A 27,717-nucleotide genomic window follows, 5' to 3' on the forward strand; every position below is an offset into this window, starting at 1 on the left:
AAACCCTGTGAGAGCTATTGAGAGAGACTTCAAAAGGACAAATAATTATAATTGAATATTAGAACACTGTAGAGACAGAATTGAATACTGTAGAGACAGTATCTGCAGAATGTTAATCAAAATATTAAAAGTCTGTACTGGCATTTGAACTGTTGGTCAATTGAAAATTCAGCAGAAAATAAATTTTTTCTATTGCAACATTTAACTGCCTGAATAAATAGCTATAATTTTTTAATTTTTTTTATTCATGATCATTTTAATGCTTAGGATTATTCTGAACTTGCTATTGCTCTCTGGTATTTAATTGTAAATATAGGGTGTAAATGATTTGGCTGTGTATCCTATAAATTCTTTTTCAGTTATTTACTTGATTTGTCTTTTATTGTGATTTGGTCTCTCATAGAAATGAAAATTTTTTTCAAATCTTTGATATTGAAGGTTTCTTTAGCTGTCTCCTAATAACTTAATTTTTTAAAGAAAGCTGTTGTCGACTAAATGCAATCGAATATGTTTTTGGTACTTGTTTAATGTAATAAACACTTTAAAAAGAAAATTGTCAATAAATTCCTTAGAAATTGTTTTACAGCCTGCCCACATAATAAAAGAAATTTTGAGCCAAATATTAAAGCGATGCCAGAAGATTCAGAAGAGGAAGACTATTCAGACAGAACTACCAGTGAAGATGAATCAGTATGTTTTCCCCAATTTTACTTAGTTTGAGATAAACTTGTGTTAGATTCCCAGTAAAAGTATTATAAAGTCAATTGAATGCAAGAATCAATCAGATGTTTAAATCACTTGTCACTGAAGTTGGGAAATAGTCTGACTAAAAGTCAAGATATTACTGTGTGCAGTATGCCCTATATTGATAGTATTTTTATGAGAAAAAAAATTGAGTAATACTCTTCTGAGTTTTATTAAAATGTGTGTATTAAATCATTATTAGGGTGTTGTTTTTTTTTATAATTCCTGTCCACTTTCTCATATGTATTGATTCTACTGTGTTCATCATAGTATGATACTGGAACCTCCCTATGTTTTAAACCTGTGTTGCTCCTTAGTAGGTTTAATGGGGCTCTGATGTAACAAAGTAAATGACATGGAGGAAGGAAAGTTGGGGGGTGACAAAAGGCAGTATTTAAAAATATTTTGTCTGGTTCTAATAATAGTTGTAAGATATTTTCTTCACATTTTAGTATAGTATCAATTATCATGTGTGTAAGTTAAGGTCCCAAAATAAGCTCCCACAATAATGTATAACCTTTTTCTGTTTCTTTTCTTTCTTGTTCTTTTTATTGTTGTTAATTTTTATTAATTTAAATTGTTTTGCCAAGTTTGCCAAAACTCTTTAAACTTTATTTCTTCCCTACAGTCAGTAATATGATCTTCCCATGTGGAAGAAAAGGAATGAAAGGTGAAAACTTCACAGTTTCAGGATATTTGAAATGTTGGGTGCTTTGAGACCAGTAGCCTATAATAATTTTCCAGTTTTTTTCATTAAATAGTAAACACATGCACTCAATTCTGAGTGCAAACTAGATGTAAAAACAATTCTGGGTTTGGAAATTGTTGGTTTTTAAAAGAGAAATACTTGAAAACTCTCTTGTTGTAGGATGAGGACACTTTCCTGAAATTCACAGGTGAAGATCTCCAGCAGTGTGCACTTCTAACAGGTTTGAATTTACCCACGGTTCCATATCCATGTATCTGTATGATATCACCTGGAGTGGATGAAAAAGAACAAGAAGAGGAAACTAGAAAAAAGTCAGATTGCATAACTTAGGAAATGATTCTGTTACTGGATAAGGAGAGAGGACTGTATTTACTTTTATAAAAATCTTTTGGAGTTAAAACTTTTAAGGTTTATTTTAGGTAAACCTGATTCTTAATGAAACTAAATGAAAATGGTATTAATACTCCATAAAGGACTTAATATAAGAATTTACCTTGACAGTTCTTTAAATAAGTAACTCTTTAAATGCATTTACAGCATGATTGGAGTTATCATGGATACAATGTTTTGGAACTGCATCTTTATTTAAATGAAGCACGCCCGTATAAAGACTTTTCTTAAAGCCATTCAATTGCAAATTTATGTGTATATGTGTGCATCTTGATGTAGACTTGATTTTTTAAAATTTATACATTTAGAGTTGGACTTTCAAATACACACTAAAATATTCTAAATATTCATATATCTATCACAGACATTTTTAAATTGAAAATAAAACCTTTAATTATTTTTTATTGTTTTGTCTTTTTTATCACCATCCTAAAGCAAATCTTCACTTTTGAGATAACCACTATTCTCAGTTTGGTGTTTAACCTTTTAGAATTTTTTCCTTTGTGTTTGTACACATATCTACACCCATATTCATAGAAAATTCGTAGTACTATTTTGTGGACTTCCTATAGCCCCCTTTTTTGTTTTTAAAACTTTTTCAGTCTGTTGGAAAAAAGGAGGTAACTCAAGTTTTAACCAATGACATTTTCTTGATTACTAAGGAACTTGTTTCATATGCTTGTCTATTTATATTCTCTTGTGTTATGGCTCTTTCATAGTAATCCTTTGTTAACTTTGTTTACATTTCTTTCATTGTTTGGAATTATTTTGATGTTGTTTATCATTATTCATTTGCGGCTCTTTATTTTTATATCTGTTTAAGCTGCAAAAGCCCCTACTCCAAAATCATCAACATAATTATCAAAATTTTCTTTAAATACTTTTATGTACCTGTTTGAATTCTGGTATTTAATTTCTCTATAATTTATATTTACAAGTAGTATGTGATATGGATCTAATTTTATTTCCTAAATCATAAATTGTTGCCTTGCCATTTTTGAGTCATACTATAAATTAGACCAAGTACGGTCTATTCACATAATGGAATACTAGATGCTTAATGACTGTTGAATAAATGGATCTAGGTAACAATCTTGAGAAGTAGCCATGGAAGGTAAAATTCCTTGTTTACAAGTAGTAAGATTGATGTTCAAAGAGGCTGCATTGGCCAACCATAATCATGGAGAAATAAAGTGGTAGAATAGAACTCAGTTCGTCTGACCCCTAGTCCAATTGCTATGTCTGCTATTATACAAAAATAGCCCGGAATGAAATCTAGGCAAAAAGCCACACTTCAGAGGCAGAAGAGCAAGAGGAGGCAGCGAGACAAATGGAACCAAGAATGTGAAAGGTAGAAAACCAGGAAGTGTAACATCATAAAAAAAACAAGGGAAATGAACTTAAGGAAGGGTGATGATCAAACATCAAATTGATGCCCCAGTTATCTGTTGCGAGAGAGAACACCTCTGCACTGCCTACCTGGGACAACCCCACTGTATTCTGTGTCAATTATGTTACTAGGGTTGTGTCGCGCAGAAGTCCTAGAATGAGAACTGAAAGTTGTGACTGGGAGTTCACGGACAACCTTTGAGCATATAGTTCCAGTAGGTGGTGAGGAAATATGATCAGTGGGTATATTTAACCTATTAGGCACAGAGTTGCCTTGGTGTGATTACGTTTTGGTTAAGTTTTAGAGAGAGACTGATTGATTTGTTGTTCCACTCTATTTATTCACTCATTGGTTGATTCCTGTATGTGCCCTGATTGGGGATCAAACCCTCAACTGAAGTACATTGGAATGATGCTCTAACCAACTAAGCTACCAGGCCAGAGCTCAATATGACTAAGCTTAAGAGGACTCAACGGTAAACAGTTTGCTAGAAAAGCTGCAAGAAACAAATACAATCCCTATCAAAATCCAAAATGTTTTTGGAGTAGCAGTGATAGTGTAGCATAAATTAATAGTATTTGAGATCCAGAACTATGTTTTAGCTATTGTGAAAGTCAGTTGTTATAAAATTTCCTTATCACTTTTATTTTTAAATGCCATGAATTATGAACTAATTACACTCATAGATATTTATAAATTAATGATGCTGGAGGAAGAAAAGGAATATACAAAAAATTATAGGAATTGGAGTTTTGCTTAATTACACTCATAGATATTTATAAATTAATGATGCTGGAGGAAGAAAAGGAATATACAAAAAATTATAGGAATTGGAGTTTTGCTTCTTAACACTCATGATTGTGTTTGAATCTCTTTCTAGCTGATTCCATTAGTGACTCATTTTTCCCCCGGACCACACAGATCATATTGGAATATCACCTAGGGAAATGGGTGCGACGCCTTCGTGAGCCACGAGATTTATATGGTGTCTCTTCCTCTGGTCCACTGAGCCCAACACGGTGGCCGTACCACTGTGAGGTCATTGATGAAAAGGTCCAGCATATTGGTATGTTCTTAGCAGTTATGGGGATTCAAATATATTAGTAAAGTTACTTTGCCAACCCTGATTTTAATGAGAAGACTCCTGGTGTTAGAATAGTCATTCGAACAGAAATATAACATGAGCCATACAGGGTTGGGCAAAAGTAGGTTTACAGTTAATTGTATGGAAAATAATACAATGATTAATAAATAATAACAGAAGGATAAACTCTGTTTCACATACTCATAATTGTAAGCCTACTTTTGCCAACCCCATACATATAATTAAAATTTTTCTAGTAGCCACATTTAAAAAGATAAAAAGGAACAAGTGAAATTGATTTCAAAAATACTTTTTACTTCACCCATATATGTTCAAAATATTTTACATTCTTTTTTTATACAAAGTCTTTGAAAACTGGTGTGCATTCATACTTACATTTCAATTCAATTCCAGTTTGTTCACATCCTTGCTAATGTTTTTTCTTTTTCTTTTTTTTTTTAATAATAGCTATCCTAACAGGTCTGAGGTGATATCTCACTGTGGTGTTGATTTACATTTCACTGAAGATCAGTGATGTTGACAATGTAATCCCTATCAAAACATTTTTTACAGAAATAGAAAAACAGCTATAAAATTCAGATGGAACCACAAAAGGCTACAAATGAGTCTTGAGAAAGAGGAACAAAACTGGATGCATCACACTTCCTGATTTCAAAATATAAAACAAAGCTACAGTAGTCAAAATAGTATAGTACTGGCATAAAGACAGACATACCTACCAATCAATGGAACAGAGAGTTCAGAAACAAATCCACATATATATGTTCAACTGATCTTTGATAAGAGTGCAAAGAACATGCAATGAGGAAAGGACAGTCTCTTCAACAAATGTTGAGAAAATTGATTATTCACATGCAAAAGAATGAAACTGGACCCTTGTCTTACACCACACAAAAACATTAACTCAAAATGGATTAAGGACTTAAAAACAGAAAACCCAAAACCGTAAAATTCCTAAGAGAAAACATAGGAGAAAAGCTTCATGACATTTTTCTTGGCAATGATATGGATATGACACCAAAAACACAGATAACAAAAGCAAAATAAACGAGTGGGACAACATCAAACTAAAAAGCTTCTGCACGGCAAAGAAAATAGTAACAGTGAAAGGCAAACTGTGGAATGGGAAAAATATTTGCAAACCACATTTCTGAAAAGGAGTTAATCTAAAAATGTGAGGAATTTCTACAACTCAATAGCAATCAAACTAGTAACCAGATTAAAAAATGGGCTAAGGACTTGAATAGACATCATCCCAAAAAAAGACATACAAATGACCAACAGATATATTTACTGGCTTTTTTTTTTAACTATCAAAAATTATATATATATATTTTTTTTTTTGCTCAAATACATTTGTCTCCACCTTCCTGCCACCACTTTCCCCTGCCCCACTCCCCCGTATTTATTGGCTTTTTATGTAAACTGATACAATTTTTTTGTCATTTTACTGTTGGTTGTACTTTTGGTTTTCTTCTTGATTGGTGCTCTCTATATATTTATAAGATTGGCTTAATATGTCATGTATGTTGCATACTTTTTTCTCAGTTTGTCATTTACCTTTTTCTCATGTAGAAAAATTTAATTTTTATGTAATCACTTCGTCATTTTTCTATGGCTTCTAGGTTTTGAAATTCTCATGTTTCTCTTAGCACTTTTCAAGTTGTATTTTTTGTGATTAAAGTTTTTTTCTATAAGTAATCCATTCTGAAGCAAGAAGTGAACTCCCAGTCCACTTCTGTTAACTGTCTAGCCATTTGTCCCAACAAAGTTATGAAATAATTTGTCATTTACTGATTGGAATTGGAAATGCCACAATTATTATATACTAAATTTGAAGGTCTAATTTCTAATTCTGTTCTATTACATTAACTTCTCTACTCATAATGGTAGCTCAAAAACTTTTTTTTTTAATTTTTATTTATTTTTATTTTTTTTACCCCTCACCCAAGGATATGTTTATTGATTTTTTTGGAGAGAGATGAAGGGAGAGGGAGAAAGAAACACTGATGTGTGAGAGAAACATTAATTGGTTGCCTCCTGTATGCATCCCAACCAGGGATCAAACCACAACATTTTGGTGTATGGGATGATGCTCCAGCCAACCAAGCCACCTGTCCAGGCCTCAAAATCCTTTAAAGCTGTAGTTTTTAAAACTATAAATTTTGATATGTGATAAGCTTGGTTTGCCAACATTCCCTTTTTTCTTTTAAAATATTTTCCAATTTCTTGGCTTATCGTATTGGCTTATTTTACCTTATTGGGCATATTTCTATATGAAATTTAAAATGAGCTTTACTAGTCGTCCCAGAATTAATACTGGTAACTTTATTGTGATCACATTACATTTATAGATTAAGCAAGAGTGACATCTTTACAATATTGCGTCTTCCTAGCCAAGAACAAGGTATGTCTCACTATTCTAGTTTTCCTTTACCTTCCTTAGTATAATTTTACAGTTTTTTTCCTGCACCTTTTCTAAGTTTTATTGTCAGGTATTTTATTTTGTTGCTATTTTTTTAAGATTTTATCTATTTATTTTTAAAGAGAGGAGAAGGAAGGGAGAAAAACAGCAGTGTGTGGTTGCATCTTGCTTGGCTCCTACTGGGGACCTGGCCCGCAACCCAGGCATGTGCCCTGACTGGGAATCAAACCACTGACCTTTTGGGTCACAGGCCAGTGCTCAACCCACTGACACACTGGCCAGGGCATATTTTGTTGCTATTTTAAATATACTCTTTACTGCATATTATTTTCTAAGTTGTAGAGGGAAGTTAAGTTTTGTGTATTAATTTTGAAATTACCCACTTCTTATTTCTAGTTTTTAAGTTGTTGTATATGTGCTTTTATACAATTATATCATCTAGAAGTAATATAATTAAATCTCCTTATTTCCAGTTTGTATACCTTATATTTGTCTTTCTTGACTGAATGCAATGACAGGTACTTTAAAAAATATGAAATAGTTTTATATTCATCTTGTTTCTCATTTTAATGGGAATGCTTATAGTGCTTCTTTTCTAAGCAAAATGTTGGCTTATGGTTTGAAATAAATTTGCTTTTGATTTTATTAAGGAAGTGTCTATTCTTTATTATTAAGAAATTTTATCAGAAATAATTACTAATTTTATTAAAAACCTTTCAACATTTACAGAAAGAAAGCATCATAAAGTTTTTGTTTGATGTATTACTTTGGTAAATTATACCATTTGGTTCTTTAATACTGAACTAGCTTTATATTATTGGAATGGACTGCAGTTAGTCACTGTGTATTATTTTGTGTGTTGCTAAATTCTGTTTGCTAATGTCTTATACAGGATTTTTGTTTTAATATGTATAAGATAATTTATAATTTTCTAGCTTTTGCAGTTTTTTAGGTTTTAGTATAAATATTATTCAGAATTCTTCCTTATGTTCTAGAACAGTTATAGAATAATACTGTAATTAATAGTTCTTTTAAAGTTTGATAGAATTCACCTAAAACAGTCTGGACAAATCTGTTATTGTTGTTTTAGATATACAGAGGATATTTTTAGTGTAAAACTTCTTTCTTCTTTGTTAGTCCTGTTTAGATTTTTTTTTTACTATTCCAGGGACAGTTTTGATTATTTGTGTTTTTCTAGAAAAATAGTGCTTTCATGCAGAATTTGTAATTCTTTTACATAGATTTAGTCAAAGTATTCTCTTGTGATAGTTATAATTTCCTTTGATTATATGGAATTTTTCCCCTGTTCTTATAGTTTATATTAAGTATTTGTGCATTCTTATTTTCTTCTCCCTAATTATATTAGTGGGATTATCCTGCTAGTTTTTCCAAAGAATCAATATTTGAATATATTTATTAGTTCTGTTGTGCTCTTTTCTTATTGATTAATTTATGGTTTTTTGTACATCAGATTCATTTACATTTCTTTAAAATTTAATCTCGTTCTGTATTTCACTTCTTGTTTCCCAATATTTTATTACGATAAATGTCAAATGTAGAGAGAATTTGAAAGGGTTGTACACGAACATCCACAACTCACCAGCTAGATTCTTATTATTAATTAATTGCCCTATTTCTTTTTCACATATGGAGCCAACTATCTATCCCTCAGTCTATCCATTAAACCATGTTAATTTTTATTTAATTCAAAGTAAGTTGCAGACATCCTTACCTTTCAACTCCAAACATTCTAGCATGCATGTTTTTAGCTAGAGTTTAATCTTGGTTTATTATTCTTTTTAGTATTTTTGAGGTAAATTTTACAGTCAGTGAAATGAATGAATCTAAGTGTATCAGTCAATGAATCTTAGCAAATGCATCCACCTATGTCATCCAAACGCCTACCACAGTATAGATTACCTTTTTAAGTAAGATTATAATCACTTAAAAATTTAAGTAACAAACATGTACAAGTCTTGTATGCTTAAATCTATAAAATGCTAGTGAAGGAAATCAAAGAATGTCAAAATATATCAAGAAATACACCACGGCCATGGATTGGAAAACTCAATCCAGTAAAGGTGTTAGTCCTCCCCAAGTGAATAGGTTTTAGGCAATTCCTAGCAAGACTTTTTTTGTAGATAGAGGCAAGATTGTTCTAAAATTTATATGCAAAAGCGAAGGAACTGAGAATAGCTAAAACAACTTTGAAAAGAAGCATAAAGTGGGGGAATCAGCCTATGTGATTTCCAGACCTTTTATATAGCTACGGTAGTCAAGGCCCTGCGGTGTTAGTGGAGGGATATGCCTAGATCAGTAGAGCAAGAGAACCCAGAAATAGAACCACACAAATATGCCCAACTGATTTTTGACAATGGTGCAAAAGCAATTCAATGGAGGAAAGTTAGCATTTTCATCAAATGTTGGACATCCATAGATTTTTTTTTAAAAATGAACTTCAATCTAAGTCAAGTGCTTATATATGGAAAATTAATTCAAACTGGATCACAGACATAGATGTAATGCATAAAGTTATCAAACCTTAAAATTGGAGAAAATCTTTACTATTTAGAGCTAAGCAATGTCCTAGAATGGGCACCAAAAACATGGTAAATAGAATGAAAAATCAATAAATTGGATTTTATCAAAATTAAAAACGTTTGCTTTATCAGAGATCTTCTTAAGAGGAAGAAAAAAAACAAAGAGTAACATGTACACCAACTGATTCTGTCCCTTTTTATGAGGAAAACAGCTTTTCCCCAAATTGCACAAGTAGTCCTTACATCTCCTTGGTCAGCTTTATATTATGTGGCTACTCCTAAGCCAGAGGGAAGCTGGGAAAATTGAGGTTTTTGGTGGAGCTCATGCCACCCCAATACAGGTTTTTGGTCATAAAAACAAGAAAGTTAAAATGGACATTGAGGAGGCATCTGGAAGTGTACACAGTATCTGCAAGTTTTCAGGCCTTTCTGCTCCTAAATGTTCCTTTGTTCGTGTAGCAGTGAACTAACTTGTCCTAGTCATCGATGCTGCGTGTGGAAATGGCTTATCCTGGCAAGTGCTTGACAGAGCCACATAGTCTGCTTTGCGGCAAATAGTCGTCTTTGATGTCAACCACTGAAGACAAAATTAAGTGGCTCCTTAGTCCTACTGCACTTTTCAATGTTGTGGGATGCCTTTTGGAGGAATATCTACATTTTGGATACCCTTGTTAAGGAGGAGTACGTAAAGAAACAAGTTCATTTATTATACAACAGCATCAAAAGAATAATATAGGAATATACTTCAGAAGTGTAAAATATACTCTGAAAACTATAAAACATTGTTGAAAGGAAATTTTAAAAATTTAAATAACAAAAAGGCACCCATGTCTGTGGATCAGAAAACTTTTATAGTTGTGATGGCAATCCTCCCCAAATTAATCTGCCAGTTCAATACAGTCTCTATCAGAACACTGACTGCCTGCTTTGTAGGAATTGAAAAACTGATCCTAAAATTCACATGAAAACTCAAAGGAACCTAGAAGAGCCAAAAAAAAAAAAAAAAAAATCTTGAACAATTTGAGACTGACAATTACCAATTTCAAAACTACAAACCAGCAATAACCAGGACAGTGCTATACTGCCATGAAAATAGGAATATAGATCAATGAATCAAATTGAAAATCCAGAAATAAACCATGTAGTTGACTACAAAGTCAACTGATTTTCAACCAGAGTGGCAAGTCTCTTCAACAAGGACAAAATAGTCTTTTCAACAAATGGTGCTGAAACAATCAGGTAAATAATCACACGAAATGTAGATAAAGTTTGACCTTTACTTCACACCATATAAAAAATTAACTAAAATGTGTCAAGCTCTTAGAAGTAAACGTTCATGACCTTGAGTTGAGCCATGGATTCTTACCTATAACACCAAAAACACAAGCAACAACAACAAAAATGGGTCAATTGGATTTCATCAAAATTAAAAACTTTTGTGTTTTAAAGAGAGTTCCCTGACTGGTGTGGCTCAGTGGATTGGGCGCTGGACTGCAAAGCAAAGGGTCGCTGGTTCAATTCCCAGTCAGGGCACATGCCTGGGTTACGGACCATGTCCCCAGTAGGAGGTGCTTGAGAGGCAACCACACATTGATGTTTCCCTTTCTCCCTCCCTTAAAAATAAATAAATAAAATCTTCTTTTAAAAATAGCAAGCCATTTTTTTAAAGAAAACTATCAAGAAAATGAAAATACAACCCACAGAATGGGAGAAAAATACTTGCAAACTATCTGGTGGATTTACATGGAACTCTTAAAACAACAAAAAGGAGATATGTCTATAATACGTAGAATTCTTACAGTTTACAATTTTAAAACACAAATAACTTGCCCTGACTGGTGTGGCTTAGTTGGTTGGGTGTCGTTCTGCAAAACAAAAGGTTGCTGGTTCAGGGCATATGCATAAGTTGTGAGTTTGGTCCTGGGTTGGGGCGCGTACCAGAGGCAACCGGATTGATGTTCCTCTCCCTTTATTTCTCCCTCCCTTCCCCTCTCTCTGAAAGTTAATTAATTAGACGTGGCTGGTGTGGCTCAGTGGGCTGAATGCCAGGCTGTGAACCAAAGGGTCACCAGTTTGATTCCTGGTCCGGGCACAGGCCTGGGTTGCATGCCAGGTCCCCAGTATGGGTTGCACATTGATGTTTCTCTCCCTGTCTTTATCCCTCCTTTCACCGCTCTCTAAAAATAAATAAAATATTTATTAAAAGTTAATTAAATTTTTAAAAAGACAACTCAATTTAAAAAGTGCAAATCATCTGAATGAGCATTTCTCTGAAGAAGACAAACATGGCCAATAGACACATGAAAAGACAGTCAGCATCTTTAGTTACCAGGGCAATGATGTAAATTAATAACACAATGAGATAACCACTTCACACCCACTATGATAACTAGAATCAAAATCAGGTAAACAAATGTTGATGAAAACGTAAAAAAATCAGAATCCGCATACTCTGATGGTGGGAATATAAAATCATGCAGCCTCCTTGGAAAAGTTTGGCTCTTCTTCAGAATACTAAACAGTTACCATAAGAGTACTCTGATAAGCTGCGAACTTGACCTTATTGTATAGATTCTTTCTCCAGTTGTAATACTAGCGTCTCACATTTCTTCTTATAAGGACTAGTCACTGTTAAATACTTAAAGAAGAACATAAACAGATTAATGAAGTCTCTTATTCCTTTAACTGGGATGTCTGGGCGTCACACAACTTTTGCTGACATGCATACACCAAGGCAAATAGCTGAAATTCCCCAAATTTCAGAATCAGTGCTACGTTATCAGTTCCTGATTAATTTTGGTTTGAGTTGATTAAGGTTTTTAACTAAATAAGAGATCACTCTTTCGTTGTAACTTCCTTTATTGCTTTATTATCAATTTATTTGGTTGTGTGTTGTTCAGTTACCTGGCAAAAGATGCCTATTGACATCAATATTTTACTCTATGCTTTTTCTGTAGCTAGGGTTGGCCCCTATTAACTGTGTCAAGTATACTTATGTTGCTAAAGTAATTGTATACATAACCTCCAAAATGTTTTTCCACTAATACTTGTTTATTACCACCAATTTTTTTTTTATTTTTTTTACTGTTCTGACAACTGTATCCGGGATCACAGAAACTGGCTCCCTATGTAGGAATATATTCATTACCAGAGCCAAGCGTAGTCTGACACACATAAGCCAGCAACAAAAAGAAGCAGGATAATGAGTCACCATCAGATTCTTTTTCCACTAAAAAGTGGGAACGACTACGGTAGTTGGGCTGTGAAGTCATTTTTTCCAATCAAATAGATGAGGTCCAAAATAGATCATGCATTTGGGTGTGGTTCAAACAATTTAAGAAACTTGGTCCTGCCCTGGCTGGTGTGGCTCAGTGGATTGAGTGCTGGCCTGCAAACGGAAGGGTCGCTGGTTTGATTCCTAGTGAGGGCACATGTCTGGGTGGTAGACTGGGTCCCCAGGTGGAGACATTCAAGAGGCAACCAATGGTTTCTCTTGCACATCGATGGTTTAAAAAAAAAAAGTGATATAAATGTGACCAGCATAGCCTATCCTTTTTTAAAAAGAAAGAAACTTGGTCCTAAAAATAATGAAGAAAAGGAAAGCTGCGATAGCTAAAGATGAAGGTGAGGGTCCAAGGATAGTCTTTCTGAGGGGAGACAGTAGATGCTTGAGTATATTTATAAGTTTAGAAAACCATTATGAGGCAAGATGCTGAAGATGCCGGAAAGGAAGAATAAAAGGTGGAGCAAGATTTCCTGAAAGATACCAAATATCCAGGAGAAATAGAAACTTCAGTATAAAATCTATAATGACACAAAATAATCATGAACTACTCACCATAATAATGTAGACCAAGGTGCAAGTGACATGTTATAGATTTTGTTACAGTGTGACGATGTTCATTATTGCTGCCAATGAATCCTTGGTAAAACCCAGCCCCACAGAAAACTCTAAATTTTAGCCTGGATCTACCAATGAACAATTTTAAAATGTCCAATAAAATTTTCCTGTTTTGTTTTTGTCATATTCAAGTAATATTTCTCTCTCTCTCTCTCTCTCCCCCCCCCCGCCCCCTTTACAGATTGGACTCCTTCTTATTCTGAGCCGATGTACATCCCAACAGGCCTAGAGAAGGAACCCCTTTATCCAAACTCTAATGAAGATACAGTGGTTTATCTAGCTGAAGATGGTGGGTACCTATGAAACATGTTGCTATAAATGTAATTTGGTACCTGGTTTAATCTCTTAATTATATGAGTATTTGTTTTGCTGTTAACAGTGGAAATTGCAGATTACCAGGAAATCCCTGTCCCCAAAAAGATGTTTGGTTACATATTCATCCAAATGTTGATTTAGTGCTATTTATGTTCTTGAAGGGGTACTTCAGTTTTTGCAAAATTACTTTAAAATAAAGCATGAGCCTTGGTTAAAATAAAGCAGTGGCTCAGTTGGTTGGAGCATCATCTCAAACACCAAAAGGTTGCAGGTTTGATCCCTGGTCAGGGCACATGCCTGGGTTGTGGGTTCAGTCCCCAGTCAGGGCACGTCCAGGAGGCAACTGATGGATGTTTCTCTCTCACATCGATATTTCTCACCTTCCCTTTCTCCTTCCCTTCCTCTCTATTTAAAAATAAATAAATGAAATCTCTAAAAAAAATTGAAGTAGTTGAGATAAGTCAGTCAGGGTCTTGTCAGGAATTGGATGGCATACTTGGAGGAATTTTAAAAGTTCAATGAAAATATAAAAGAGTGGACAGAGTTAAGAGAAACTAGCAAGGGATAGCAAAGCAACATAAGACTGTCAACAGATCAGACCATTATGTTCCTTAGGCCTGAAAGGGTAAAATAACTGCTCGTTTTTAGACCTGTAGCTATAGGAGAGGGAAGTCCCCAAACAACTGCATATATAGAATTCTGGTTGACATTTTTTTTAAAGATTCATTTTTTTAAAGATATTATTCCAATATCTTGTGACATCTCTTGTCTTTAATAAAAAGTCAGTCATACATAATTTGTATCACTGTTCCCTATACTGTATATGATGTGTCTTTTTCTCTCTGGCTGTTTTAAACAAATCTAGCTCAGCCTAGATTTGGTTATCTTTACATTTATTTTTCTTGGAGTTTGCTGATCTTGTTGGATCCATAGATTAATAGATTGTTTTTCCCCCAAATTTGAGAAATTTTTTTTTGACCATTATTTTTTTCACACATTTTCCCATCCTATTCTTTCTCTCTGTCCTTTGAAATTCCAGTTACACATATGTTGGATTTCTAGTTACATCCCACATGTCCTTGAATTTTTGTTATTTTTTTGTCCTCCTCTGTCCTTGATTTTTTGTTTTTAAGTTCATGCAGTCTTTCTTCTGCAATTTTCAATATTTCTTTTAAGCCCATCTAGTAAATCTTTCATTTCAGTTATTGCACTTTTTATTTCTAGAATTTTCAGTTGTTTCTTTTTTATAGTTTCCATTTCTTTTCTTTTGTTTAATCTGTTTGTTTATTATCTCTATCTTCTCCTTTAAGTCTTTTAACATATATTCAAAATTTTCTGAGTTATCTTGGGGTCTGTTGATTGTGTGTGTATTTCATCACAGACCACATTTTCCTGATCCATGCTTCTCTTCATTGCTTCATAATTTTGTAATCATATGCAGAATATTGTGAAAGACATAGGAATCTGTATCATATTCTTTTTAAAACTTCAGTTGAATTTTGTTTTGATAGGCAGCTAAATAGCTGGTAGATAATTTTGTTTCCTTCAGGCTTGATTTTATTTTTCGTGTAGAGCAGATTTATCTTCATTTTGTCCTTAGTACTATAGCGATCATGGCCCTTACTCTTAGATGTGATTCTTATGCCTAATGTGCAGTCATGATTAAATGTCTGAGGTGCTTAATGAAATATTCTCACTCTGCATATGTTGAAATTCCAGTATAGTCTAGAAGCGTATATCCCCGATTATCTCATCCCCACAGTAACACTCTTTCCTATCTTATTTATTCTTAACCTGTGCTTGTACAGCCAAGTCTTCAACAAGTAACTGGGGAAACAGCATGAAGACTGTTGTTATTTTGAACTATAGTCAAGAGAAAGAGACCCTTTCTCTGTGTAGCTTTCTTCTCTCTGGTGCTTTGCCTCACAAATTTCAGCAGCCCCAAGAAACATTCTTGCCTCTTCAGCCCAGCAAGAATGTTATACTATTCTTTTTTTTTTTTTTCCTTTTAATCCTCACCCAAGGATATGTTTATTGATTTTAGAGGGAGAAGAAGGGAGAGAGAGAAACGTCAATTGGTGGCTTCTTGTATGAACCCTGACCAGGGTCAAACCCGCAACCTAGGTATGTGTCCTGACCAGAATCGAGCCTGCAACTTTTTGGTGTAAGGTATGATGCTCCAACCAACTGAGCCTCCCTGCCAGGGCCTGTTATACTATTCTTAAGTGCCACCTTCCAGAGATGTAATCAGAAAGTACTCACAGGAAGAAAGCCAGGATTAAAAACAGGGCTTACTTCATGTATTTATCTTCTTTCAAGAATCCGACATCGTTCTGGTCTGTGTTGTCAAAACGTAAGAAAAAAGTTAGCTCATGTTTTTTGTCCAGTTTTATAGTCATTTATAGTGAAAGGTCAAGCTCAGAACCAATTATTTCATAATAACCAGAAGCAGAATGAGTATTTTTAATGCGAAGAATATATGATTTTATTTTAGGCATTGCTTTTCTAGTCTAAGCACTCTTAGATTTTCTTACTTCAACATAAAATCTATATGTTAGTATCAAATTACTTTACAAATCAAAATTCTTAGCGACACTTCACTTGTTACTGTAGCTCCAAACTCTGCAGAACAGCCTATTCTTTAGACATGGCTTGATTTCTTTATGGCCTATTTCTCTCATCAGCTTACAAAGAACCCTGTTTTGTATATTCCCGAGTTGGGGGCAACCGAACAACCTTGAAGCAGCCTGTGGATAATTGTGACAACACTTTGATGTTTGAAGCAAGGTTTGAGAGTGGTAATCTACAGAAGGTAGTCAAAGTGTAGGTTTTAATTATGTTTATTTGAGGAGCTCGGCCATCAACTATATATTATTTTTCTGTATTTGGTACATTAAAGTTTTAGTATCCAACACTGAACTGTACATAACTCCTTGAAGTACACGCTGCTTCTCAAACTTCTTAATAGAATAGTTCTTGGGATGAGTGTTCCATAAAAGATGCTTAGGAGCCTGTATGCTAACCAAGGGCATTTTTAAAAACAATTCTACTATGGCCCTGACAGTGTGGCTCAGTTGATTGGGTGTCGCTCCACAAAGTGAAACGCCATAAGCTTGGTTCCTGGTTAGAGCGCACGCCCGGTTGCGGTTTCGGTCCCCAGTCGGGAACGAACAAGAGGCAACCACCGATGTTTCTCTCTCGCATTGATGTTTCTTTCCCTCTCTTTCTCCCTCCCTTCTTCTCTCTCTAAAAATAAATAAATAGATTTTTTAAAATTCTATTATGAAAATGTTTAAACATGTATTATCCTTAGGTACAGAGGATAATGCGATTCTACATTAACTATCATATGCCCATCACCTAGATTCAGTAGCTGTCAAGGTTTTGCACATTCAGTCCACCCATCCCTAGGTCAGTTTATAACTATACAACACACACACACACACACACACACACACACACACACACACAGCGTATGATGCTGATGAATAGAAAGTTACTTAGCAAAGAAAAAAAGTCACAACTAACCAGGTAAGTTTGATATATATATATATAATAAGTAATATACAGTAAAATTATTTTTGCCTTTAAAAATTTGCAATGACTAAACATGAGAGATACAAATAGGGATTGAATAGTCCTCAGTGTTTGAAATTTTGTAATATGTGTGGTCATATTAATTTATATGTTTTTAATTGTTCTCAGTGATAGTTATTTCAGATCCCTAGAATTAGAATCTAATAGAGAACAGAAATATATATATAGATATAGATACATATCTATATATATATATATCTCTCTGAAGTAAAAAAAAAGAAACATTGGACTATAGTTCAATTTCAGAAACTCTTTTATAGGACACATAATTAGAGTGAAAATATAGTTTTTTTAATCAAATGCCCATCTCTTATGTGTTCTCTTCAGTAGTAACAAAAAGGCTTTAGAATTAGCATAGCAGAAGTCTCACATCCAATAAAAGAGAAAATTTCAGAACTCTTAACCTTTTGCAATCACTCCTGATTTAGGGTACTGCCTAAAGAAACATTGTGTCTGTCCCTCCCTGCTTATTTATTTAAACCTGAATGTTCTTTCACATTTTTATGTGCTTTCTTTTTCCTTCCTTCACTGTGTATTAGGGCCGACTATGAATACCAGCTGACTGTGCGCCCCGACCTCTTCACAAATAAACACACCCAGTGGTACTATTTCCAGGTCACTAACACCCAAGCGGGAATAGTCTACAGATTCACCATTATCAATTTCACCAAGCCAGCTAGCCTTTACAGCCGCGGTATGCGCCCCCTGTTTTACTCTGAAAAGGAAGCTGAGACTCATCACGTGGGCTGGCAGAGAAGAGGAGACCAAATCAAGTATTACAGGAACAACCCCGGGCAAGAGGGGCGCCATTATTTCTCTCTCACGTGGACATTTCAATTTCCACACAGCAAAGACACCTGCTACTTTGCTCACTGCTATCCGTACACTTACACCAACCTGCAAGAATACCTTTCTAGCATCCATAATGACCCAGTGAGGTCCAAGTTTTGTAAAATACGCGTCTTGTGCCACACGATCGCTAGGAATATGGTGTACGTCTTAACGATCACTACCCCCTCGAAGAACGCTGACTCAAGAGAGCGCAAGGCCGTGATTTTGACTGCGAGGGTACATCCAGGAGAGACCAACAGCTCTTGGATCATGAAAGGCTTCCTAGATTTTATTTTAGGGGGCTCACGTGATGCGCAGTTGCTTCGGGACACTTTCATCTTCAAGGTGGTACCCATGCTGAATCCGGATGGTGTGATTGTAGGAAATTACCGGTGCTCCTTAGCTGGACAGGATTTAAACCGTAACTATACTTCTCTCCTAAAGGAATTATTCCCTTCTGTTTGGTATACCCGGAACATGATCCGTAGGTAAAATAAGCCTCAAATTACCTCTCTGCTTATTTAGTAAACTTGGTAGTAAGAATTTTGGTCCCACAATCCCACTGATGTTACTCTAGATTTTCTTTAGATGCTACAGCTGCTTAATCCGTGCCCCACCCCGCCACCATGCTTCTGTACCTTTCTGGCATTGTGTCACTGGATTCATTAGCTTTTTATTAAATCACAATATCAACTCTGGAACATTTTAGTGGCTTTGTGAAACTAATAGTTATGTTTGCATATCCCCAGTTTGACTTCCCGCTAAAGCTAATGGTTAACACGGTGTTTACCTTGGGATCCTTGAATTCCTTCTATGTGAAAATTAATTACACCTCACAGAGGCTTCTGGCACTGTGTTGATCATAGAGAGCTCTATTGTGAGTCTTTTGATTACCAGGTTACACAGTTATTTAAAACTTTCATGAATAATAGCCTTGTTTGTCCCTATAATAATGGGACAGCTTTCAAATTTCCAAAGAGTCCAGGACAATCAAATGCACATAATACTTAAAATTTTTGTTGAATGACTAGGTTAAGTGGTTGGAGCTTGAGTTAAACATATCAGATTGGAACCCTGCTATATCATTTGCTAACTATGTGAATTGAGCAATTTAAAAACAAATCTAAGCCTCGGTTTGATCATCTATAAAATGTGAATAATAATATCTCATGGATGGGAGGATTAAATGAGATTATTGTTAGTGAAGGACCCAAAATAAAATCTGGAATATTGAAAGCTTTAAAATGTATTCAGTGTTTCCTCAAATATAAAAAAGAAAGAGTTGTTAAAGAATATGAGAAATAGAGAGTAGATTTTTGTATAGGAAATTAGAATATTTTATCTGTAAGAAAAATGTCCAAACTCTTTCTAAAGTGATTTAAATTAAAGTAAGATGAGAAACCCTTAGATCCTATTTTACTTCAGAAATAGTAACATTTCTTTCAGAATTAATTAAAAAAGTAGAGGTTTCTTTTGACTCAAAAGAAACCAAAAGACCATTAAAATTTAGGAACTGTTGATTTAAAAATGTACAGCATATTTCATATTTAAGGAACTAATGTGATATTCTTGCTTCATAATCTAGTTTTCTAAAAATTTGAGATGGTCATTCAGTGGCTTTATGTCAATCTGGAGTTATTATTTAGAATTTATTAGGCACCAATTGAAAAAAGGACAATAAATTAATACATGCAACAGACTTTAATATGAAATTTTACTCTAGTTTAAAGGAGCATTATTTCTAATAGAAGCAATGCTTTGAAAGTTTTGATTTTAGGCTTTAATATTTTTGTTATAAAAGTACAGCAGTCCACCAGCCCCAGTTTCACTTTCCAGAGTCAACCAAGGTCTGAAAGTACTTGATGGAAAATTCCAGAAATAAACAATTCACAAGTTTTAAATAGCACACCATCCTGAGTAGCATGATAAAATCTTGCCTTGTACCATCTGGGACATGAATTGCCCCTCTGTTCCGCGCATCCACGCGGTGTATGTTACCTCCTGTTAGTCACTTAGTAGCCGTCTCGTTGTCACGTTGATTGTCCCTGTGCTTGCAGTGCTTGTGTCTGAGTCACCCTTATTTTACTTAAGAATGCCTCCAAAGCGCAGGAGTAGTGACGCTGGCAATTCCCATATGCCAAAGAGAAGCCATGAAGGGTATGTATGTCTAGGAACAAACACAGTATATGCAGGGCTTGTACGATCCGAGGTTGCAGGCATCCACTGGGGTCTCAGAACACACCCCCTGTGATAAGGGGGGAGACCACTGGAACACACTTTGTGTTACTAAGAAACGTTGCTAACACTTTGGTATCTGTCCTTCCAGGTATAAGATCATATATGAAATTTTGGTTATTTAAGTAATATAATAATGTTATATAAAGTTTAGAAATATTTAAAAAGGCAAAAATGCCCATAATTGTCCTACCTTAACATCACTACGTTTTACCTTTTGAAAGCTGTCATCAATTAGTTTGGGGATCTTATTTTTATTACTTTAACATTTATTGAATGCCTAAATTATGTAAGTTAAGGAATATGCTCGTAAGAATATGTAATAATTTCCTTAAATTATTTATAATAAATTTACCAGGAAAAAAAAGTCGATTCAAACTTTGGTACCATTTTTCTCAAAATGATATTTACTCACCACATTAATAAACAGTTAAATATTCATTGGCTTCAGCACCAAGTCATAAAGCACTCAACTTTTAACAAATATTTTGGGTACCTATATGCATAGCACTGTTCAGATTTGAAGAGAATTGGAACTGCTCCTTCTCCGTAACAAGACTAAATCTCAGAAGTATGAAAACTTTACTATGCAAGTGCCGAGTAAATGGTGCCAATATTAAGTGCTTCAGGAGTTCAAAAAAAGAAAAAGATCTCCACTCTCAACAGGTTAGAGTGGAAACGAGACGTGAGGTCAGCCTTGAGGGATGAGGGGTAGTATTTGATAAGATGAAGAAAGAAGGCATTCCAGGCAGAAAGAATCCAAGTGAGAACCACTGAAGAAAGAAGTGAGCTGCTTCTGTATACAACAGAAGACCAGAATAATAAACCAGATCCTACTGGAAAAAGTGTGGGGAGTAAGGTAGATTTTGTCCTTTAAATGGAAGGCATTTGTACTTTAGATATGGTTAACAGGAAATCATAGCAAGCATCTTTTAAAGTCTATATTAGTAATAATATCCAGTATAGATAAGAGAAATTGAAAGCTAATATGTAAGAAATTCTACTTATTTGGATATTAGACTTGTAAATCCATAGTCACACCCATAAAAGGAAAATGCAAAAGTCAAACTTAGTAACTTACTCTTTTTCTTCTTGGTAGATTGATGGAGAAGCGAGAGGTTATTCTATATTGCGACATTCACGGCCACAGCAGGAAAGAGAACATCTTCATGTACGGCTGCGGCGGTGGTGATAGATGTAAAGCATTATACCTGCAGCAACGGATCTTTCCACTTATGCTGAGCAAAAATTGTCCAGATAAAGTAAGCACATTATAAGATTTTAACTTTTCCTTTACTTAATGTTGCCCACATGAGACAGAATGGATAATCTTATTCAGTATACTGATTTTTTATTTAGTTATTTTGCCTGATTTTACAGTTGACCCTAAGAAAGAAACTACATGGAATGTTTAGTGACCAATAACTTGAAAAATGAAGAAAAAAGTGGCCATTATCCTGCCATCACACTTAATGATTAAAAAAAATTGTTTCCCCCTAAGGTCAAGAACAAGGCAAAGTACCCACTCTTACCCCTTCAAGTGCAATAAGGCAAGAAAAAGAAATAAAAGGCAGACAGATTAGTAGAGAGTGTGATTATAAAGATAATATGATGGTCTTCATAGAAAATCCAAAGCAATCCACAAAAAACCCTCCTAAAACTCCTGAGTTTAGCAATGTCATAGGATTCAAGGTCAGCCCACAAAAACCAATTTAATTTCTGTAAACTCACAATGAACAATTGGAAACTAAAATTCAAAATGATCCCATTTCCTGTTGCTCCAAAATAAATGAAATACTCGTGACTGCAAAGGGGGAGCATAAGGGAGTTTTTTTTAGAAGTGATGGAATTGTTCTCTATCCTGATTAGGGTACTGGTTACACAAATCTACACATGTGTTAAAATTCATAGAATGGGACACAAAAAATGTCAAATGTATTATATGTTAATTTAAAAATAAAATGACAAAAACTCTGTAGATACTGATGTCTTAACAATCTCTCAGGCAGCTTTCAAATGCTCTTTCATATGAAAATACAGCACCTTTATTTTGTTCTGAAAATCTATAACACTAATTTTCATTCCTAAACATGTTTAAGCTTTTTTGACATTTAAGATCTCAACCCAACAGTATTAAGAATTATTCAACTGGTTTTGAATGTGTGTTATTTATAGATAAGAAGTAAAATTTATTGCTAGATTTTAAATCTGCCATTCTCAGAAATGTAAATATATCATTTTTAAGATGAGTTATTTCCATTGGTCAGAAAATTAATGCCACTGCTGAAGTTTTAGGGAAGAATTACTGATTTTGCATAACTACTTTTCCATTTTCAACCTGACTTCCTAAGAAACATATTGTTATCCTAAAAACAATGGGCCTCGTTCATTTGCTTCTTTCCAGTTTTCATTCTCGGCTTGCAAGTTTAATGTCCAGAAGAGCAAAGAAGGAACAGGAAGGGTGGTAATGTGGAAAATGGGGATCAGGAACAGCTTTACCATGGAGGCCACGTTTTGTGGGTCCACTCTGGGTAAGACCTAGTGTTCTCAGTCATGGCTCTCAGAGCTTTAAACCATTTTTAAGGTAAGATAGTAGTGCAGATAGTTTAATAGTGAGCACTTTCTTCCCACTTCAATACATACCGATGTCTAATCAATTTTATTAATAGGATGAATAAACAAACTCCAGCTATATATACCCCTATCTCTTCATTTCCCTTTTTTAGTATTAGGAAATTTTGGCATGTAGATAAAATACCTAATTGGTTATTTCATGAATTAGTTCTTAATTGCTTGGGTTTGTTTGGGGTTTTTTTTAGTAGGGGTTCCTACGGATGACTCTAATGATTTCAAGAAAAGCAGTGCTCATACTTAAAATATCAGGATAGGAATGTTTTTAGTGGATTTACTATTTGCAATGCAAATAGACTGGTGTTTTGTTTTTGTTTTTGGTCAATTTATATTTTAATGGAAGCACTTGGTTCCTTGAACTAAAAATAAAAATGTTCTGTGATTCCAGTTAAGCCATCTTTTACTCACATCTGGCATATCCTTAGAATACTCCAAATTAAGATAATTGTCAATTATCAGAAAATATATCAACTTAAAAGAAAGTGGGAAATCCACATGTAACTTCTAGCTAGTTTTTAAAGCACCTTGAAACTGATATTATTAATGATGATGGAAACATTAAAATCATTATCCAGGTTTTCCTTTAAGTGATTATTAGGGTGTTTATAATTGGTAATCAAGTATCCTGTAACTTTTGTACTGAATTTCCTTCTACCTTACAGCACAGTCTGATCTTTGATCCAGGTGGTGGACGGGGAATGAAGGAAATCAGTGAGCTGTTAAATGACTGACCCCAGCGAAGAAAATCCAAAGGGCAGGATATGGAATCATATCCGATGTTTTGTTTATATTCTATTTTACAGCTAAGGCCTATCTATTAAGGAAAAATTAAGTCATCCTCAAGAGGGGATTAATTTATTGATGTTTCAGGTCATAAACGAGGCACTCATTTCAACACAAAAGACTTGGAGTCAATGGGATATCATTTTTGTGATTCTCTCTTGGACTATTGTGATCCAGACCGAACTAAGGTAAGCAAAGTCCATTTGGAAACACATCTGACTTGAGTCTACCAGGGAACATAACCCACCTACGGCAGTTTACTCCTTTTAAGATCTTAACAGCATTCAGGGGTTTTTTGGTAGTTGATGTCCCAGTACCTATTGTTCCAGGTGTCTATAATTAGAAAATAAAGTTATTTTAATAATTATCTCTTGTATCATTTCCCCTAGTATTATCAGTGCTTAAAAGAATTAGAAGAAATGCAAAAACACGTGAACTTAGAAAAAGTCCTTGATGAGTCAGATACTTCTCTGGAAGACGTTATATTGGATCTAGTGTCTAGGTAAGTCAGGATGGTGAGAGCAATGTAATTTGGTGTGCTGTTTCACTGTCTTTCATATTACTCTTCTTCATATTACTAGAATGTAACGGTCAGTCTCAGCTGAAAATCCTAACTATAGGTGGGGGAAATTTTTTCCCCTGCACGCTACTTTGTCCAGACCTCATCAAGACTTTGTTAATTCACTTAGTCAAGTAATATTAAATTAGCACCTACTATGTACTATATGTGAAAGACAGACTCAAATTGTTTTTAATGTTGTCATTACCCACAAAGAACTGACACATTTATAAAGATGCCACATAAATACTCTAAGTTAGTGAATAATAAGTGCCACATTCAGTGCTAAAGGAATGTTATTGGAAGAAAAAAGATACTAATTTTAGTATAGTTTCTAAAGGAAAGGCAGAATAAATATTTGATTTCTCCCCTTTATTTATAAATTTTCAGACTTTGAGTTAGTGCCCCTGTAACCTCCAGGGGTGACTTGCAAATTTACTTGCAGACAGAGGTGATCATTTTGAATTCATGGATTTGTTTATATTTGTTATGTTCCAGTCAATTTCAGTCATTGTTCTTCTAGTAGCCTAAGATGCCTTGAACTCCCAGACATCTATCTATATCACCTTTGTAAACATTCTTCTCATAACTAGAACTATTTCTACCGTTCCAAGAAGGCAATAAAGCAAAAGTAACAGTTGAAATTTTAAAATGACGCCAAAACATTCTGTAAACTAAAATCATATTTTATTATTTTTTGTAGTAGCCAAGGCTCTGACTGTTCAGAATCGAATGACTCTCAGACTTCTTTTCCCAAGGTAATTCCTCAGGTATGATTGAAATTTTCTGCCTATGGTATGGATATGCCAAATAGGTACTCTTTTTATTTGACTAATGATCTGGCAAAAAAAAGTTCACAGTTGTATAATTATTGCATAGCAATAATTGTGATTTTCTGATTATGTACCATATCTTTAAATCATAGCACTTTTTAACCTTATGGTTTCTTAATGCTCTTACTTTATAGATGAAAACAGTTAATAGCCAGAGAGATTAAATTATTTCTCAAGAACCACACAACTTACAATGGGAGTTGGTAGTATAACATATATCGCCTGACCGCTAGTCCAATATTTATTCATTCATTTATCAGCTATATATTGAGCTCCAGCTATACACTCTAGGGATAGAGCCATAAAAAATATAAGGCAAAATGCCTCCCCTTTCATAGCTTATATTCTAGTTGGGTATATAAAAAATAAAGATAAGTAAGTAAAGTATGTGATGCGTTAGGTAATAATACGTGCAGGGGGGAAGAGCAGGGACTTCCGGTGGTGCTATGTCCTGAATGCCTGTGCCCTCCGCCAAATACGAATATTGAAGCCCTAAGCCCAGTGTGAGGCTAGTAGTAAGTGACTGAGACAGGGACAAGACAGAGAGCAGGGCGCTGCTGTAGGGAACACCTAAAAAGGAGGGTGTGGCTTTGGACCTGGGTCATGGGGAGAGGTTGGACGAGTTTTGAAGTGCAGGTTAGAAAAAGGTGATACTGCCCTGAAAGGATTTCAAAGGCGATTCTGGCGAGAATTTAGGAAAAAAAGAGGAGATCTGTAGTGAATACATAGAGGCTCATGTACAGAATGTTGGTAGAAATATGACTGTTCTGGGTGGTTCTGATGGGGTCTCAGACGGAAATGAGGAACGTGGTATTGGACAGTGGAAAAAATGCCATCCTTGAGATCAGATGGCAGAGAATTTGGCTGAACTCTGCTTGTGTTCTAGTGTTCTGTGGGAAGTAGAACCTGTGAGTGAAAGAGCTGGGTATTCAGCTGCAGAGATCTCTAGGCGAAGCGTTGGAGGGGCAGCGCGGTACCTCCTGGCTGCTTATAATAAAACGCAAGAAGGAAAAAAAAATGGAAGAAGGAATTGTTAAGCAAAAAGCAACCAGAACATAAAGATTTAGAAAATTCTCAACCTGTCCATATTACCAAAAAATTTAAAAAAGGGTGTTCGGAAGAGAACAGGAGGGTGTGGGGGACTAACTGTTTTGTGGGTATGAACCACAGAGCTAATCAGTCACCCCCCGCAGGAAACTTGCCCATTTGAACTGACAGGGACAGAGACATGACAGAATGAAGGAAGGCTGTCAGACTTCGTGAGTTTTGCAGTACGGCACCACAGAGCTATTCCGTGTGAATGTGCGCTGTTCTTTATAACAAGGTTTTCTCAAAGGCCCGAAGGTCACTAGGAGGTTAGCGGAGCCACTACCGCATATGTTTAACAGGCAGACAGCCTCCAACAGAGGCCGTGGAGGTTCGCCGCCTGGAGCCAGGAGCTCGGTGTGGGCAGGGCCCCACAGAGAGCCAGGCGGGAGCAGCACCCTGCCAAGCAGCAGGAGGGATGTTGCCACCCCAGCGGGTCACCAGCGCCCGAACATGAAGCCAGAGAGGAGCATTCTGGAGCTTTAAGATCTCATTGAGTTTTTCCTCACTAGGTTTTGAGCTTCCTTGGGGCCTGCCACCTCATTCCTTCTTTCCCATTTCTTCCTTTCGGAACGGGAATGCCTGTCTTGTGCCTATCCCACCACTGAGTTTGGAAGCACAGAACTTGTTTGGTTCGTAGGTTCACAGCTGGAGAGGAGCTTTACCTCCAGGTGAATGGTGCTTTGAGCCTCACCCACATCTGACGCAGGTGATACTGAGATGAGACTTCGGGCTTTAGGAGTCGCTGCTGGCATGAGTTAATACTTGTGGGGTTGCTGAGGCAGAATGAATGCATTTTGCGTGTAAGAAGGACAGGAATTTCAGGGAACAGGGACAGGACACTGTGGTCTGAATATTTCCTTCCCCCCCCATTCATATGTTGAAATTATAATGCCCAATATGACGGTACGAGAAGGTGGGGCCCATGGGAAGGGATTAGGTCTAAAGGCAGAGCCTTTGTGAATGGGAACAGTGCCTTGTAAAACAGGCCCCGGAGCTCGCTAGCCCCTTCTTGAGGGTGCAACAAACAGCCTGCGACCCAATAGAGTCCTCTCACCTGACCATGCTGGCCCCGAGCTCTCAACCTTTCAGCCCCAGAACTGTGAGAAATACATTTCTGTTACTTATAAGCAACCTAGTCAGTGGTGTTTTATTATAGCAGCCAAATGCACTTAGGTGTTGTATTAATGTTCTATTGCCGAGTAAAAAATTACCTAAAACATTAGCACTTGAAACAACAAACTTATTTTCGCACACTTTATGTGGGTCAGAAATCCAGGAGTGGCTTAGCTGGGTGCTTCGAAGGTCTTTCAAAGGCTGCAGTGAGATGCTGGCCAGGCTGTGACCTCACATGAAGGCTTGACCGAGAAAGGATCCCTTGTCAGGTTCACTCACATAGTTGTTGGCAAGATTCAGCTCCTCCCAGGAAGTGGGTTGAGGGCTCCAGCTCCTTGCTGGCTGTTGGCTGAAAGTGTCCCTCAGTTCTTTGCCACGTGGGCCTCTCTGAGGGCACACCTGCCTGGCTTCCATCTGAGTAAGCACGCAAGAGACCAAGAGAGGGCACACAAGACAGAAGCTACGGCCTCGCAGCAACCTGATCTCAGAAGCAGAATCCCATCCCTTTTGCCATAGTCCATGTGTTA

At 35.6% G+C, this 27,717-nt stretch overlaps 1 protein-coding gene across 1 annotated transcript in view; it reads left to right on the plus strand.

The window, feature by feature from the left end:
- The first annotated feature begins 630 nt into the window (after positions 1–630).
- Positions 631–27,717, plus strand: part of AGBL3 (AGBL carboxypeptidase 3) — a 50,262-nt gene continuing 23,175 nt past the window's right edge. The window contains exons 1-11 of the mRNA XM_054564224.1: positions 631–690; positions 1,613–1,673; positions 4,114–4,299; positions 13,386–13,493; positions 16,204–16,342; positions 17,656–18,435; positions 21,282–21,444; positions 22,587–22,713; positions 23,684–23,784; positions 23,986–24,098; positions 24,859–24,925. Of these exons, the coding sequence (XP_054420199.1) occupies positions 631–690; positions 1,613–1,673; positions 4,114–4,299; positions 13,386–13,493; positions 16,204–16,342; positions 17,656–18,435; positions 21,282–21,444; positions 22,587–22,713; positions 23,684–23,784; positions 23,986–24,098; positions 24,859–24,925 (1,905 nt within the window). The remainder of the gene's footprint in view (positions 691–1,612; positions 1,674–4,113; positions 4,300–13,385; positions 13,494–16,203; positions 16,343–17,655; positions 18,436–21,281; positions 21,445–22,586; positions 22,714–23,683; positions 23,785–23,985; positions 24,099–24,858; positions 24,926–27,717) is intronic.

The sequence above is a fragment of the Pteronotus mesoamericanus genome, unplaced genomic scaffold (genome assembly GCF_021234165.1).
Source record: "Pteronotus mesoamericanus isolate MK-2021 breed Mesoamerican mustached bat unplaced genomic scaffold, CSHL_Meso_final scaffold_85, whole genome shotgun sequence".
NCBI classification, from domain to species: domain Eukaryota; kingdom Metazoa; phylum Chordata; class Mammalia; order Chiroptera; family Mormoopidae; genus Pteronotus; species Pteronotus mesoamericanus.